At 42.0% G+C, this 18,013-nt stretch overlaps 1 protein-coding gene across 3 annotated transcripts in view; it reads right to left on the bottom strand.

The window, feature by feature from the left end:
- The window catches only part of LOC125371681, a 97,816-nt gene extending 80,120 nt beyond the window's left edge, over positions 1 to 17,696 (bottom strand). For 2 of the 3 annotated variants that reach the window (XM_048382771.1, XM_048382772.1), the window contains exons 1-6: positions 17,411 to 17,695; positions 15,195 to 16,785; positions 14,881 to 14,961; positions 13,931 to 14,062; positions 12,668 to 13,179; positions 12,239 to 12,290 (exon numbers count right to left, since the gene is read on the bottom strand). In XM_048382771.1, the coding sequence (XP_048238728.1) occupies positions 12,239 to 12,290; positions 12,668 to 13,179; positions 13,931 to 14,062; positions 14,881 to 14,961; positions 15,195 to 15,423 (1,006 nt within the window). In that variant the 5' untranslated portion in view covers positions 15,424 to 16,785; positions 17,411 to 17,695. Of the gene's footprint in view, positions 1 to 12,238; positions 12,291 to 12,667; positions 13,180 to 13,930; positions 14,063 to 14,880; positions 14,962 to 15,194; positions 16,786 to 17,410 lie in introns of all 3 variants that reach the window. The other variant, XM_048382773.1, reaches the window with a different exon arrangement.
- Between the last annotated feature and the right edge of the window lie 317 nt (positions 17,697 to 18,013).

The raw sequence follows: 18,013 nt of genomic DNA, 5'->3' as shown, positions 1-18,013 counted from the left end.
TCACTCATCCATCATCCACCACAGTATATCACCATTCATCCACCTTACCCTCATCACTCATCCATCATCGATCACAGTATATCACCATTCATCCACCTTACCCTCATCACTCATCCATCATCCATCACAGTATATCAGCATTCATCCACCTTACCCTCATCACTCATCCATCATCCACCACAGTATATCACCATTCATCCACCTAACCCTCATCACTCATCCATCATCCATCACAGTATATCACCATTCATCCACCTTACCCTCATCACTCATCCATCATCCATCACAGTATATCACCATTCATCCACCTTACCCACATCACTCATCCATCATCCACCACAGTATATCACCATTCATCCACCTAACCCTCATCACTCATCCATCATCCACCATAGTATATCTCCATTCATCCACCTTACCCTTATCACTCATCCATCATCCACCACACTATATCACCATTCATCCACCTAACCCTCATCACTCATCCATCATCCACCACAGTATATCACCATTCATCAACCTTACCCTCATCACTCATCCATCATCCACCACAGTATATCACCATTCATCCACCTAACTCTCATCACTCATCCAAAATCCACCACAGTATATCACCATTCATCCACCTAACCCTCAACACTCATCAGTCATCCATCACAATATATCACCATTTATCCACTTTACCTTCATCACTCATCCATCATCCAACATAGTATATCACCATTCATCCACCTTACCCTCATCACTCATCCATCATCCACCACAGTATATTACCATTCTTCCACCTAACCCTCATCACTCATCCATCATCCACCACATTATATCACCATTTATCCACCTAACCCTCATCACTCATCCATCATCCACCACAGTATATCACCATTCATCCACCTTACCCTCATCACTCATCCATCATCCACCACAGTATATCACCATTCATCCACCTTACCCTCATCACTCATCCATCATCCACCACAGTATATCACCATTCATCCACCTTACCCTCATCACTCATCCATCATCCACCACAGTATATCACCATTCATCCACCTAACCCTCATCACTCATCCATCATCCACCACATTATATCACCATTTATCCACCTTACCCTCATCACTCATCCATCATCCACCACAGTATATCACCATTCATCCACCTAACCCTCATCACTCATCCATCATCCACCACAATATATCACCATTCATCCACCTTAACCTCATCACTCATCCATCATCCACCACAGTATATCACCATTCATCCACCTTACCCTCATCACTCATCCATCATCCATCACAGTATATCACCCTTCATCCACCTTACCCTCATCACTCATCCATCATCCACCACAGTATATCACCATTTATCCACCTAACCCTCATCACTCATCCATCATCCACCACATTATATCACCATTCATCCACCTTACCCTCATCACTCATCCACCATCCATCACAGTATATCACCATTCATCCACCTTACCCTCATCACTCATCCATCATCCACTACAGTATATCACCATTCATCCACCTAACCCTCATCACTCATCCATCATTCACCATAGTATATCTCCATTCATTCACCTTACCCTCATCACTCATCCATCATCCACCACAGTATATCACCATTCAACCACCTAACCCTCATCACTCATCCATCATCCACCACAGTATATCACCATTCATCCACCTTACCCTCATCACTCATCCATCATCCACCACAGTATATCACCATTCATCCACCTAACCCTCATCACTCATCCAACATCCACCACAGTATATCACCATTCATCCACCTAACCCCCAACACTCATCAGTCATCCATCACAATATATCACCATTTATCCACTTTACCTTCATCACTCATCCATCATCCAACATAGTATATCACCATTCATCCACCTTACCCTCATCACTCATCCATCATCCACCACAGTATATTACCATTCTTCCACCTAACCCTCATCACTCATCCATCATCCACCACAGTATATCACCATTTATCCACCTAACCCTCATCACTCATCCATCATCCACCACAGTATATCACCATTCATCCACCTTACCCTCATCACTCATCCATCATCCACCACAGTATATCACCATTCATCCACCTTACCCTCATCACTCATCCATCATCCACCACAGTATATCACCCTTCATCCACCTTACCCTCATCACTCATCCATCATCCACCACAGTATATCACCATTCATCCACCTAACCCTCATCACTCATCCATCATCCACCACATTATATCACCATTTATCCACCTTACCCTCATCACTCATCCATCATCCACCACAGTATATCACCATTCATCCACCTAACCCTCATCACTCATCCATCATCCACCACAATATATCACCATTCATCAACCTTAACCTCATCACTCATCCATCATCCACCACAGTATATCACCATTCATCCACAATACCCTCATCACTCATCCATCATCCACCACAATATATCACCATTCATCCACCTTACCCTCATCACTCATCCATCATCCACCACAGTATATCACCATTCATCCACCTAACACTCATCACTCATCCATCATCCACCACAGTATATCACCATTCATCCACCTAACCCTCAACACGCATCAGTCATCCATCACAATATATCACCATTTATCCACTTTACCTTCATCACTCATCCATCATCCAACATAGTATATCACCATTCATCCACCTAACCCTCATCACTCATCCATCATCCACCACAATATATCACCATTCATCCACCTTAACCTCATCACTCATCCATCATCCACCACAGTATATCACCATTCATCCACAATACCCTCATCACTCATCCATCATCCACCACAATATATCACCATTCATCCACCTTACCCTCATCACTCATCCATCATCCACCACAGTATATCACCATTCATCCACCTAACACTCATCACTCATCCATCATCCACCACAGTATATCACCATTCATCCACCTAACCCTCAACACTCATCAGTCATCCATCACAATATATCACCATTTATCCACTTTACCTTGATCACTCATCCATCATCCAACATAGTATATCACCATTCATCCACCTTACCCTCATCACTCATCCATCATCCACCACATTATATCACCATTTATCCACCTAACCCTCATCACTCATCCATCATCCACCACAGTATATCACCATTCATCCACCTTACCCTCATCACTCATCCATCATCCACCACAGTATATCACCATTCATCCACCTTACCCTCATCACTCATCAATCATCCACCACAGTATATCACCATTCATCCACCTTACCCTCATCACTCATCCATCATCCACCACAGTATATCACCATTCATCCACCTTACCCTCATCACTCATCAATCATCCACCACAGTATATCACCATTCATCCACCTTACCCTCATCACTCATCCATCATCCACCACAGTATATCACCATTCATCCACCTAACCCTCATCACTCATCCATCATCCACCACATTATATCACCATTTATCCACCTTACCCTCATCACTCATCCATCATCCACCACAGTATATCACCATTCATCCACCTAACCCTCATCACTCATCCATCATCCACCACAGTATATCACCATTCATCCACCTAACCCTCATCACTCATCCATCATCCACCACAATATATCACCATTCATCCACCTTACCCTCATCACTCATCCATCATCCACCACAGTTTATCACCATTCATCCACCTAACCCTCATCACTCATCCATCATCCACAACAATATCTCACCATTCATCCACCTATCCCTCATCACTCATCCATCATCCATCACAGTATATTACCATTCATCCACCTAACCCCCAACACTCATCAGTCATCCATCACAATATATCACCATTTATCCACCTTACCCTCATCACTCATCCATCATCCACCACAGTATATTACCATTCTTCCACCTAACCCTCATCACTCATCCATCATCCACCACAGTATATCACCATTTATCCACCTAACCCTCATCACTCATCCATCATCCACCACAGTATATCACCATTCATCCACCTTACCCTCATCACTCATCCATCATCCACCACAGTATATCACCATTCATCCACCTTACCCTCATCACTCATCCATCATCCACCACAGTATATCACCCTTCATCCACCTTACCCTCATCACTCATCCATCATCCACCACAGTATATCACCATTCATCCACCTAACCCTCATCACTCATCCATCATCCACCACATTATATCACCATTTATCCAGCTTACCCTCATCACTCATCCATCATCCACCACAGTATATCACCATTCATCCACCTAACCCTCATCACTCATCCATCATCCACCACAATATATCACCATTCATCCACCTTAACCTCATCACTCATCCATCATCCACCACAGTATATCACCATTCATCCACAATACCCTCATCACTCATCCATCATCAACCACAATATATCACCATTCATCCACCTTACCCTCATCACTCATCCATCATCCACCACAGTATATCACCATTCATCCACCTAACACTCATCACTCATCCATCATCCACCACAGTATATCACCATTCATCCACCTTACCCTCATCACTCATCCATCATCCACCACAGTATATCACCATTCATCCACCTTACCCTCATCACTCATCAATCATCCACCACAGTATATCACCATTCATCCACCTTACCCTCATCACTCATCCATCATCCACCACAGTATATCACCATTCATCCACCTAACCCTCATCACTCATCCATCATCCACCACATTATATCACCATTTATCCACCTTACCCTCATCACTCATCCATCATCCACCACAGTATATCACCATTCATCCACCTAACCCTCATCACTCATCCATCATCCACCACAGTATATCACCATTCATCCACCTAACCCTCATCACTCATCCATCATCCACCACAATATATCACCATTCATCCACCTTACCCTCATCACTCATCCATCATCCACCACAGTTTATCACCATTCATCCACCTAACCCTCATCACTCATCCATCATCCACAACAATATCTCACCATTCATCCACCTATCCCTCATCACTCATCCATCATCCATCACAGTATATCACCATTCATCCACCTAACCCCCAACACTCATCAGTCATCCATCACAATATATCACCATTCATCCACCTTACCCTCATCACTCATCCATCATCCACCACAGTATATTACCATTCTTCCACCTAACCCTCATCACTCATCCATCATCCACCACAGTATATCACCATTTATCCACCTAACCCTCATCACTCATCCATCATCCACCACAGTATATCACCATTCATCCACCTTACCCTCATCACTCATCCATCATCCACCACAGTATATCACCATTCATCCACCTTACCCTCATCACTCATCCATCATCCACCACAGTATATCACCCTTCATCCACCTTACCCTCATCACTCATCCATCATCCACCACAGTATATCACCATTCATCCACCTAACCCTCATCACTCATCCATCATCCACCACATTATATCACCATTTATCCAGCTTACCCTCATCACTCATCCATCATCCACCACAGTATATCACCATTCATCCACCTAACCCTCATCACTCATCCATCATCCACCACAATATATCACCATTCATCCACCTTAACCTCATCACTCATCCATCATCCACCACAGTATATCACCATTCATCCACAATACCCTCATCACTCATCCATCATCAACCACAATATATCACCATTCATCCACCTTACCCTCATCACTCATCCATCATCCACCACAGTATATCACCATTCATCCACCTAACACTCATCACTCATCCATCATCCACCACAGTATATCACCATTCATCCACCTAACCCTCAACACGCATCAGTCATCCATCACAATATATCACCATTTATCCACTTTACCTTCATCACTCATCCATCATCCAACATAGTATATCACCATTCATCCACCTAACCCTCATCACTCATCCATCATCCACCACAATATATCACCATTCATCCACCTTAACCTCATCACTCATCCATCATCCACCACAGTATATCACCATTCATCCACAATACCCTCATCACTCATCCATCATCCACCACAATATATCACCATTCATCCACCTTACCCTCATCACTCATCCATCATCCACCACAGTATATCACCATTCATCCACCTAACACTCATCACTCATCCATCATCCACCACAGTATATCACCATTCATCCACCTAACCCTCAACACTCATCAGTCATCCATCACAATATATCACCATTTATCCACTTTACCTTGATCACTCATCCATCATCCAACATAGTATATCACCATTCATCCACCTTACCCTCATCACTCATCCATCATCCACCACAGTATATTACCATTCTTCCACCTAACCCTCATCACTCATCCATCATCCACCACATTATATCACCATTTATCCACCTAACCCTCATCACTCATCCATCATCCACCACAGTATATCACCATTCATCCACCTTACCCTCATCACTCATCCATCATCCACCACAGTATATCACCATTCATCCACCTTACCCTCATCACTCATCAATCATCCACCACAGTATATCACCATTCATCCACCTTACCCTCATCACTCATCCATCATCCACCACAGTATATCACCATTCATCCACCTTACCCTCATCACTCATCAATCATCCACCACAGTATATCACCATTCATCCACCTTACCCTCATCACTCATCCATCATCCACCACAGTATATCACCATTCATCCACCTAACCCTCATCACTCATCCATCATCCACCACATTATATCACCATTTATCCACCTTACCCTCATCACTCATCCATCATCCACCACAGTATATCACCATTCATCCACCTAACCCTCATCACTCATCCATCATCCACCACAGTATATCACCATTCATCCACCTAACCCTCATCACTCATCCATCATCCACCACAATATATCACCATTCATCCACCTTACCCTCATCACTCATCCATCATCCACCACAGTTTATCACCATTCATCCACCTAACCCTCATCACTCATCCATCATCCACAACAATATCTCACCATTCATCCACCTAACCCTCATCACTCATCCATCATCCATCACAGTATATCACCATTCATCCACCTAACACTCATCACTCATCCATCATCCACCACAGTATATCACCATTCATCCACCTAACCCTCATCACTCATCCATCATCGCCCGCCGTGATATTGCTGGAATATTGCTAAAAGCGGCGTAAAACCATACTCACTCACTCACTCACTCATCCATCATCCACCACAATATATCACCATTCATCCACCTAACCCTCATCACTCATCCATCATCCACCACAATATATCACCATTCATTCACAATACCCTCATCACTCATCCATCATCCTTCAGAATATATTACCATTCATCCACCTTACCCTCATCACTCATCTATCATCCACCTTAGTTTATCACCATTCATCACCTAACCCTCATCACTCATCCATCATCCACCACAGTATATCACCATTCATCCACCTAACCCTCATCACTCATCCATGATCGCCCGCCGTGATATTGCTGGAATATTGCTAAAAGCGGCGTAAAACCATACTTACTCACTCACTCACTCATCCATCATCCACCACAGTATATCACCATTCATCCACCTAACCCTCAACACTCATCCATCATCCACCATAGTATATCACCATTCATCCACCTTACCCTCATCACTCATCCATCATCCACCACAGTATATCACCATTCATCCACCTAACCCTCATCACTAATCCATCATCCACCATAGTATATCACCATTCATCCACCTAACCCTCATCACTCATCCATTATCCACCACAGTATATCACCATTCATCCACCTAACCCTCATCACTCATCCATCATCCACCACAGTATATCACCATTCATCCACCTTACCCTCATCACTCATCCTTCATCCACCATAGTATATCACCATTCATCCACATTACCCTCATCACTCATCCATCATCCTCCACAATATATCACCATTCATCCACCTTACCCTCATCACTCATCCATCATCCACCACAGTATATCACCATTCATCCACCTAACCCTCATCACTCATCCATCATCCACCACAGTATATCACCATTTAACCACCGTACCCTCATCACTCAACCATCATCCACCACAGTATATCACCATTCATCCACCTTACCCTCATCACTTATTCATGATCCACCACAATATATCACCATTCATCCACCTTACCCTCATCACTCATCCATCATCCACCACAGTATATCACCATTCATAAACCTTACCCTCATGACTCATCCATCATCCACCACAATATATCACTATTCATCCACCTAACCCTCATCACTCATCCACCATCCATCACAGTATATCACCATTCATCCACCTAACCCTCATCACTCATCCATCATCCACCACAGTATATCACCATTCATCCACCTAACCCTCATCACTCATCCATGATCGCCCGCCGTGATATTGCTGGAATATTGCTAAAAGCGGCGTAAAACCACACTCACTCACTCACTCACTCATCCATCATCCACCACAGTATATCACCATTCATCCACCTAACCCTCAACACTCATCCATCATCCACCATAGTATATCACCATTCATCCACCTTACCCTCATCACTCATCCATGATCCACCACAATATATCACCATTCATCCACCTTACCCTCATCACTCATCCATCATCCACCACACTATATCACCATTCATCCACCTAACCCTCATCACTCATCCATCATCCACCACAATATATCACCATTCATCGACCTAACCCTCATCACTCATCCATCATCCATCACAGTATATCACCATTCATCAACCTAACCCTCATCACTCATCCATCATCCACCACAGTATATCACCATTCATGCACAATACCCTCATCACTCATCCATCATCCACCACAGTATATCACCATTCATCCACCTTACCCTCATCACTCATCCATCATCCACCTTAGTATATCACCATTCATCCACCTTACCCTCATCACTCATCCATCATCAACTACAGTATATCACCTTTCATCCACCTAACCCTCATCACTCATCCATCACCCACCACAGTTTATCACCATTCATCCACCTAACCCTCATCACTCATCCATCATCCACCACAGTATATCACCATTCATCCACCTTACCCTCATCACTCATCCATCATCCATCACAGTATATCACCATTCATCCACCTAACCCTCATCACTCATCCATCATCCACCTTAGTATATCACCATTCATCCACCAAACCCTCATCACTCATCCATAATCCACCACAGTATATCACCATTCATCCACCTAACCCTCATCACTCATCCATCATCAACCACAATATATCACCATTCATCCACCTAACCCTCATCACTCATCCATCATCCATCACAGTATATCACCATTCATCCACCTTACCCTCATCACTCATCCATCATCCACCTTAGTATATCACCATTCATCCACCTTACCCTCATCACTCATCCATCATCAACCACAGTATATCACCTTTCATCCACCTAACCCTCAACACTCATCCATCACCCACCACAGTTTATCACCATTCATCCACAATACCCTCATCACTCATCCATCATCCATCAGAATATATTACCATTCATCCACCTTACCCTCATCACTCATCTATCATCCACCTTAGTTTATCACCATTCATCCACCTCACCCTCATCACTCATCCATCATCCACCACAGTATATCACCATTCATCCACCTAACCCTCATCACTCATCCATCATCGCCCGCCGTGATATTGCTGGAATATGGCTAAAAGCGGCGTAAAACCATACTCACTGACTCACACACTCATCCATCATCCACCACAGTATATCACCATTCATCCACCTAACCCTCAACACTCATCCATCATCCACCATAGTATATCACCATTCATCCACCTTACCCTCATCACTCATCAATGATCCACCACAATATATCACCATTCATCCACCTTACCCTCATCACTCATCCATCATCCACCACACTATATCACCATTCATCCACCTAACCCTCATCACTCATCCATCATCCACCACAATATATCACCATTCATCGACCTAACCCTCATCACTCATCCATCATCCATCACAGTATATCACCATTCATCTACCTAACCCTCATCACTCATCCATCATCCACCACAGTATAACACCATTCATCCACAATACCCTCATCACTCATCCATCATCCACCACAGTATATCACCATTCATCCACCTTACCCTCATCACTCATCCATCATCCACCTTAGTATATCACCATTCATCCACCTTACCCTCATCACTCATCCATCATCAACCACAGTATATCACCTTTCATCCACCTAACCCTCATCACTCATCAATCACCCACCACAGTTTATCACCATTCATCCACCTAACCCTCATCACTCATCCATCATCCACCACAGTATATCACCATTCATCCACCTTACCCTCATCACTCATCCATCATCCACAACAGTATATCACCATTCATCCACCTAACCCTCATCACTCATCCATCATCAACCACAATATATCGACATTCATCCACCTAACCCTCATCACTCATCCTTCATCCACCACAGTATATCACCATTTATCCACCTTACCCTCATCACTCATCCATCATCCACCACAATATATCACCATTCATCCACCTAACCCTCATCACTCATCCATCATCCACCACAGTATATCACCATTCATCCACCTTACCCTCATAACTCATCCATCATCCACCACAGTATATCACCATTCATCCACCTAACCCTCATCACTCATCCATCATCCACCACAGTATATCACCATTCATCCACCTAACCCTCAACACTCATCCATCATCCATCACAATATATCACCATTCATCCACCTAACCCTCATCACTCATCCATCATCCACCACAGTATATCACCATTCATCCACCTAACCCTCATCACTCATCCATCATCCACCTTAGTGTATCACCATTCAACCATCTAACTCTCATCACTCATCCATCATCCACCACAGTATATCACCATTCATCCACCTAACCCTCATCACTCATCCATCATCCACCCTAGTATATCACAATTCATCCACCTTACCCTCATCACTCATCCATCATCCACCACAGTATATCACCATTCATCCACCTAACCCTGATCACTCATCCATCATCCATCACAGTATATCACCATTCATCCACCTTACCCTCATCACTCATCCATCATCCACCACAGTATATCACCATTCATCCACCTAACCCTCATCACTCATCCATCATCGATCACAGTATATCACCATTCATCCACCTAACCCTCATCACCCATCCATCATCCACCACAGTATATAACCATTTATCCACCTAACCCTCATCACTCATCCATCAGCCATCACAATATGTCACCATTCATCCACCTAACCCTCATCACTCATCTATCATCCACCACAGTATATCACGATTCATCCACCTAACCCTCATCACTCATCTATCATCCACCACAGTATATCACCATTCATCAACCTTACCCTCATCACTCATCCATCATCGTTCATCCATCAGTCACCACCATCATCTATCATAGGCAATCACCATTCACCCACCTACCAGTCATCACTTATCCATCAGCCATCATCCTTCATCCATCAGTCACCACCATCATCCATCACAGTATATCACCAGTTATCCACCTAACCCTCATCACTCGCCATCCATCATCTTTCATCCATCAGTCACCACCATCATCCATCACAGTATATCACCATTCATCCACCTAACCCTCATCACTCGCCATCCATCATCTTTCATCCATCAGTCACCACCATCATCCATCATAGGAAATCACCATTCACCCACCTACCAGTCATCACTTATCCATCAGCCATCATCCTTCATCCATCAGTCACCACAATCATCCATCACAGTATATCACCAGTTATCCACCTAACCCTCATCACTCGCCATCCATCATCTTTCATCCATCAGTCACCACCATCATCCATCACAGTATATCACCATTCATCCACCTAACGGTCATCACTCGCCATCCATCATCCGTCATCCATCCAAGTCCATGTGAGTGAGCGACTATGGTTTTACACCACTTTAAGCAATTTTCCAGTAATATCACGGCGGGGGACACCAAAAATGGGCTTCACACAGTGTACCCTTGTCGGGAATCGAACCCAAATCTTCGGTGTGACGAGTGAACGCTTTAAGATACATCTTAACAATTCTTTTAACAATTCTAAGCTTTATGTAGAATATGAAAACACACCTTTTCCGTCACGATCAAGGGATTCATTAATTATCTCGCTCTCAAGCTGGTCCTACAATGGATAAATGACACTTTTAGAGATAAACGTTATGTCTTTATGTGGCATTGCCATGGTGGTGTATTCAGGCATACAATCAGTGAAGCACTATCCATGATTTGAAAACTTGTTTTGACTGTGAAAACCTGCATGTGTACTATATCAAAATACTCTATGAGGAAATTCATTTAGAAATCTACATTTGTAGAAACTCGTCCTGCATATATCGTACATTGTAACTGCTTTTGTCGGTTCCTTTGTCTGTTTTGGATGATAGAAATAAGGCACGTCATATGTTATACTACATTCAACTATCATGATATAAATTCCAAAACAGCATACTTGTATACCATCTTCATACTTTTGGAGGCCTAATGATAATTTACCCTCACCCCTGGTTCACTATAAAGGTCAGCGAGTGCCTTGGTTATGGCTGTGTATCTCTCGGTATCCATGTGGAGGTATCCAGGTAAGGCCTTCCGTCTGGCTACAGTTTCTAAGCGCTCTAGCTTCTCCTTAAACATCTTCTCATCCTTCCACGTGGACGCAGGTACAACTCCATATACGACATCAAGTGACACACCTGTCTCCTTCTTGATGAAACCCATGATGCTTCTCGTCAGCTGGGCATTGTACTCCACTGCATGTTCCTGTTTGCCTCCGTCCTCTACAAATGTCAGGATATGCAGTGGCTGTGTGGCTCTAATGACAGCCACGTCACAGATGGACATGGTAGGTAGTTTGCGACATTCAGTATGAGCCATCTGATGTGCTATGTAGGCCCAACCAACATGTTGGTGTAGAACATTCTGGATTTCTCTTGAAATCACTTCTACTTTGTCACCGGGGTTCTGCAAACTAAACTCCACATACTTCTTATCAGACTGGGGAAATATACTGTGACCTGAAAGAATAAAAATATCATTAACATTTGATAGAGTGGATGGGTTGTTGAAAGTAAAAGATGATCAATATTAATATACAATGAGCTACACATCTATCTTAGTCAATCGACACATGATCTTCTGATAAATCTTAAAAAAGGTCTTTCAAAACAAAAAAGCAGTATGAATCTGTATATATGTTATTTTGTAGAACCATGCATTCCTCAGACATTTGTGTACAAATTAAAAGTAATGTAAACACACAAAGAACAAGGAATGCCTAAGAAAATAGAACTTGTGTGAAACATTGACTACACTAGTTTAGATTTCGAATTCAATAGCAATAAACTGAATGGAAATCAGAATGCTGGAATTTCAATTATTATTATTAAGTGGGAGAGAAATAATTGAACTTTTTGGACACAATTTTATTCTACAAATGTACAACCAGACACCCGATCACGACCATGTTCAGTTAAACCTAATGATACGAAATCCTAATGAATGTTTAAAAACAATGGAGTCATAGATCTAGACATCGGCAGAACATAAACACACAATTACAGATGGTTTTACTCGTCAATACACTTCAACACACGTCACATTAGACGATGATTTTACCTTCTCCTACTAAAATGTCATGATTGTTATATGTTCATGTGTATTCAAATTAGGTCATGTCAAGTCTCGGGATTTGTTACATTCAGTAGGGATATATACTCCATAATAATTATTCCCCTTAGCTCGTAAGGTATTCTCGAAACAACTTACCAGGATCTCTTGCCCTCTTTGGGTCTCTCTGATTAAAGACTTGTTGGTCGCTGATTTCTACTGGTATCACCTTTAATCTGGTAACAAGATGCTCCAAATACTTCTTAGCAGATTGGGGAAATATTCTGTGACCTGAAAGAATAAAACTATCCTAAACATGGTCACATGGTATGCTTATGTATCATAAAGATAGACCGTTCAAAACAAAAAATAACATCATGTGATATTTAATAGAAACATGAATTCCTCAGCATTTGTGTGGAGATTAACTGTAAGCTACGTGCAGAGGAAAACACTAGACAATCACCCTTGGATGTGTTATGATAATCCTTAATTCCTCCTTGCTCATAAATTATTTTAACTTGTTGTGAAACATTGACTACATTAGTTAAGTTTTGGAATTCAGTAGCAATAAACTGAACTGAAATCAGAACGTTGGAATGTCAATTATTATTATTAAGTGGGAGAGAAATGATTGAACTCTTTGGACACAATTTGATTCTACAAAACTACACCCAGATCACTATGTGCACGACCATGTTCAGTTAAACCTAATCAAAAAAAAAAACCTGGTGAATGTTTAAAAACAATTGAGTCATAGATCCAGACATCGGCAGAACATAAACACACAGTCACAGATGGTTTCACCCGTCAGTACACTTCAACACACGGCAGATTGGATGATGACGTAAAGGATCTTACCTTCTCCTACTAAAATGTCATGCTTGTTATATGTTCATGTACAATAGCAAAGTAATCCTACTGCTTCAACTGATCAAACTGATGAATTTGGTTCAGATAACATAATAACATAATCATAAAGTCTCGGGACCACACATGTTACATTCAGTCGGGATATATAGCTCAGTAGGGATATATAGCTCAGTAGTGATACATACTCCATAATAATTATTCCGCTTAGCTCGTAATGTATTCTCTAAACAACTTACCAGGATCTGTTTCCCTCTTGAGGTCTGTCTGATCAAGTATTAAGTTTCGTTCGTCTCTGCTAATTCCCACCGAGGGAAAATCTAATATGGAAATACAGAAATATGTGTAAACGCATTGATAAATAGGTTTGTTATGTTTTTAATATGCATAAACGTGTGAAAGTTAAATGAATGAATTGTTGCAAACAATCATAACATCGTACATCTGTGCAAAATATGTGTGGCCTGCAAACTACCATTTAACAAAGCATCGACCTGAATTGCCAGTTACGCGCCCTTCAGGTTCTGAACTGATAAGCTCTGTTTTGTGATACCTGCATGAAGTGGCTCCTGGTCGTCAGAACTTGACGTGGAGTCATTTACTTGGGCAAACAGACTCATGATGATTTCTTCATCAGACTGATATGGACTCGATCCAAGAGAACTGCTGTCATCAGTTGCTTCATCATGAGCCATCTGGACTTCATGATTATCCCCTGGTGTACCCTTTGAATGATGAATGTAACCCGAAGAAGCCTTGGACTCACTGTTCTCTCCGGACATGTTGGGAACAAACTGCTTCAGGTGATTTCAAAACAGAGTTAGCATCTAAGAATTGTATGAGTTTTCAATATTCCTTCTGACCACTTATCTTCTTTCATTCTACAAATTTGTCCTTTTTCTATCACGTATGTTCTAGGTCCATGGCTGTCACAGAACACAACACCTTCAACACACTTCACAGCCACCTCTAGGACACATTTCCGAGGATCAAATGGCTTTCGGTGAAATGCAATAGCAATCAGATCAGAAGGGACATCAGTGAAAGTGTTCTCACTTCGACCCCATAGTACACAGTCTTGTAGCTTTGACTTGAGTGTTTTCTTAAACTCTCCCTCACCCACTTTTAACTTAAATCCATGTACATCTGGAATAATTGTTTTATATGTGTCAGTCTTAGGTGTACTCTTCTCACCTATTCCAAAATAGAAGGATCCACCTTCAGGAATCTTTGACATAGAACTTATGCTATCCTTTAATTTAAGCTTATTCCACAGGTAGTCCACAAAGTCGGTGGCATCTTTCTGTATTGCTTCAGTTAGGGTACGTTGTGGTGGAAAGCCTTTTAACTGAATGTGAATATCTTCATGTAACTGTTGTTTGTCAAGTGGTAGATTTCTAAGTACAGGGTCAGTAGCTTTGAGAATATGTGATCGTACAGTGAGTAGTTGTTGTGTTGTGGGAATTACATTCTCATAATCCTTGCCAAGCTTTGTATTGAAATCTACAGTAGCTACACCTTTCACAGCTGCAACGCGTATATGAATAAATCCAGCACTGTCTGGACAATCCTCCAAGATATCCTGTAACCACTGACGTCTGTAGGTGTTGGCATATACTTCTCCGGGTTCCAGCAAGTGGGTCACTATATTGCCGACAAACTCGTCAAAATACTTCAGACATCTGTCCCCAGCTCTTGTTCCGTTTACATGAATCAACAAAACACCACCACCACTGTTGCGTAACGCTGAAAGTCTTTTAAGAAGTTCGTCACGTGTTTTTTTCTTTTCTCGTGACTTCGGTAAATATATTTGCCGCTCTGTGTGGATTGAAAGTAACTCGTTGTCAGTACTTTGTCTCTTGTATTTCGTCACCACATTATTGCATCGAGTGCAACTTGACATTTTTCGCAATACCTGTGTGGTAGTCCCAATAGTCTTTCATGTCTGTTAACTGGCTGGTGTACGTCACAATTCTTTTGCAATGTTCACAACATTAGGATCACAGCAATCTCGAATTATAACATTACCTTTTAACAGTTAAGGCTTGTGTCGTTCTGGATTATTTGCTTCTAAAATGTCTGGCATAACTCACTAGTCGTTCACAATGTCGTTGAATGATAACAATAGGAGCACAGTCCTGAAACTAGAAACATATTAAAGTGAGACAAACGTTGTGAGCAAAACCAGGTGATGACAAATGGTGCAGATAACTAGTGACCTATTTTATAAGCAGACATTAGGGTTGCTTGTGAACTTGTCCAGATGTTTATTGTTTATGTTGCTATTCTACAACTCAGTGATATGTGTTTAATAATAGAAAAACAATATCACAGAACAGATAGGTGACCACCCACCTGCGCCAAGCAATACTCCTGCCCTGTGACGGTTGACCTCAAACTATCGAGTCCAGACCCAAAAATCAAGGTGTTGAAACTAAAAACGGTATGTTAACTCCTAATTGCCTTTGCCACATACAAGTACAGAGATTTTGCTGCCTACAATTACAATATACATGTTACCTGTGGATTACAAATATAATCGTTTGAGCTCATAAACAATTTCATGAAATGAAGGCAGATGCAGAACACACCGCCATAAATTAACTGAATATAATAGATCCAACGTTTATACTGTATCCCTCTTCTCAGCCTTGGTTCTTATACATGACGAATTCAAAACTCATTTGATGTGTGTGAATCAAACTATACTCGAACTACTAACATTTCGACATGTTGGACAATGATTAGAAAATTCGGCAAAGGACATACCTGACATCATTTCCTGCATAGAAGCTGTTATTTCCCCTTGAGCCTTGACTTGAGCCATTAACGAATCAAGCACCCAGAGAACTGCAAAGGGACACTGATTGTCATGATAGATCTTGTAACTGTGGTAAGATATGTTTATCCTTCCAAAACAGAAGGTGAATTCCACACTCAAAACTACTGATATCTTCATGGCATGTTATACAGGCAAGTGTAAACTCACTTAGCAGTGGCGTGTCTAAGGCGCCCTACATGTCTCTCGCATGATCGATTACTTGTTGCTATGGACTGCACACCAACAATAACAATCACCCGTCTGACAGCTTTTGTTCACACAGAATACGTACGAAGTGGGCTTACAGCCACAAGAAGAAATGAATACTTCTGAAAGGTCTACGTGATTGGTCTATATCCTCCAACTGAGATGATACCATGTGTTTGAAAATAGGTGATCATATCCTGCCCCCGGTGGCACAAACACATGCAAAGGTAACTCAATTGTTCAACTGAAGAAACTTGGGAACATGTGTTATAAGTCAAAATATGAATTGCATCGGACATCAATTTTATTAATGATGCATCACATTTGGAAATTCCCCCCACATG

Source organism: Haliotis rufescens, unplaced genomic scaffold (assembly GCF_023055435.1).
Source record: "Haliotis rufescens isolate VD_foot unplaced genomic scaffold, xgHalRufe1.0.p SCAF_41, whole genome shotgun sequence".
In the NCBI taxonomy this organism is placed as follows: Eukaryota; Metazoa; Mollusca; class Gastropoda; order Lepetellida; family Haliotidae; genus Haliotis; species Haliotis rufescens.
Note: the sequence above shows the minus strand (reverse complement) of the source record. Positions and strands in the feature narration are given on the sequence as shown.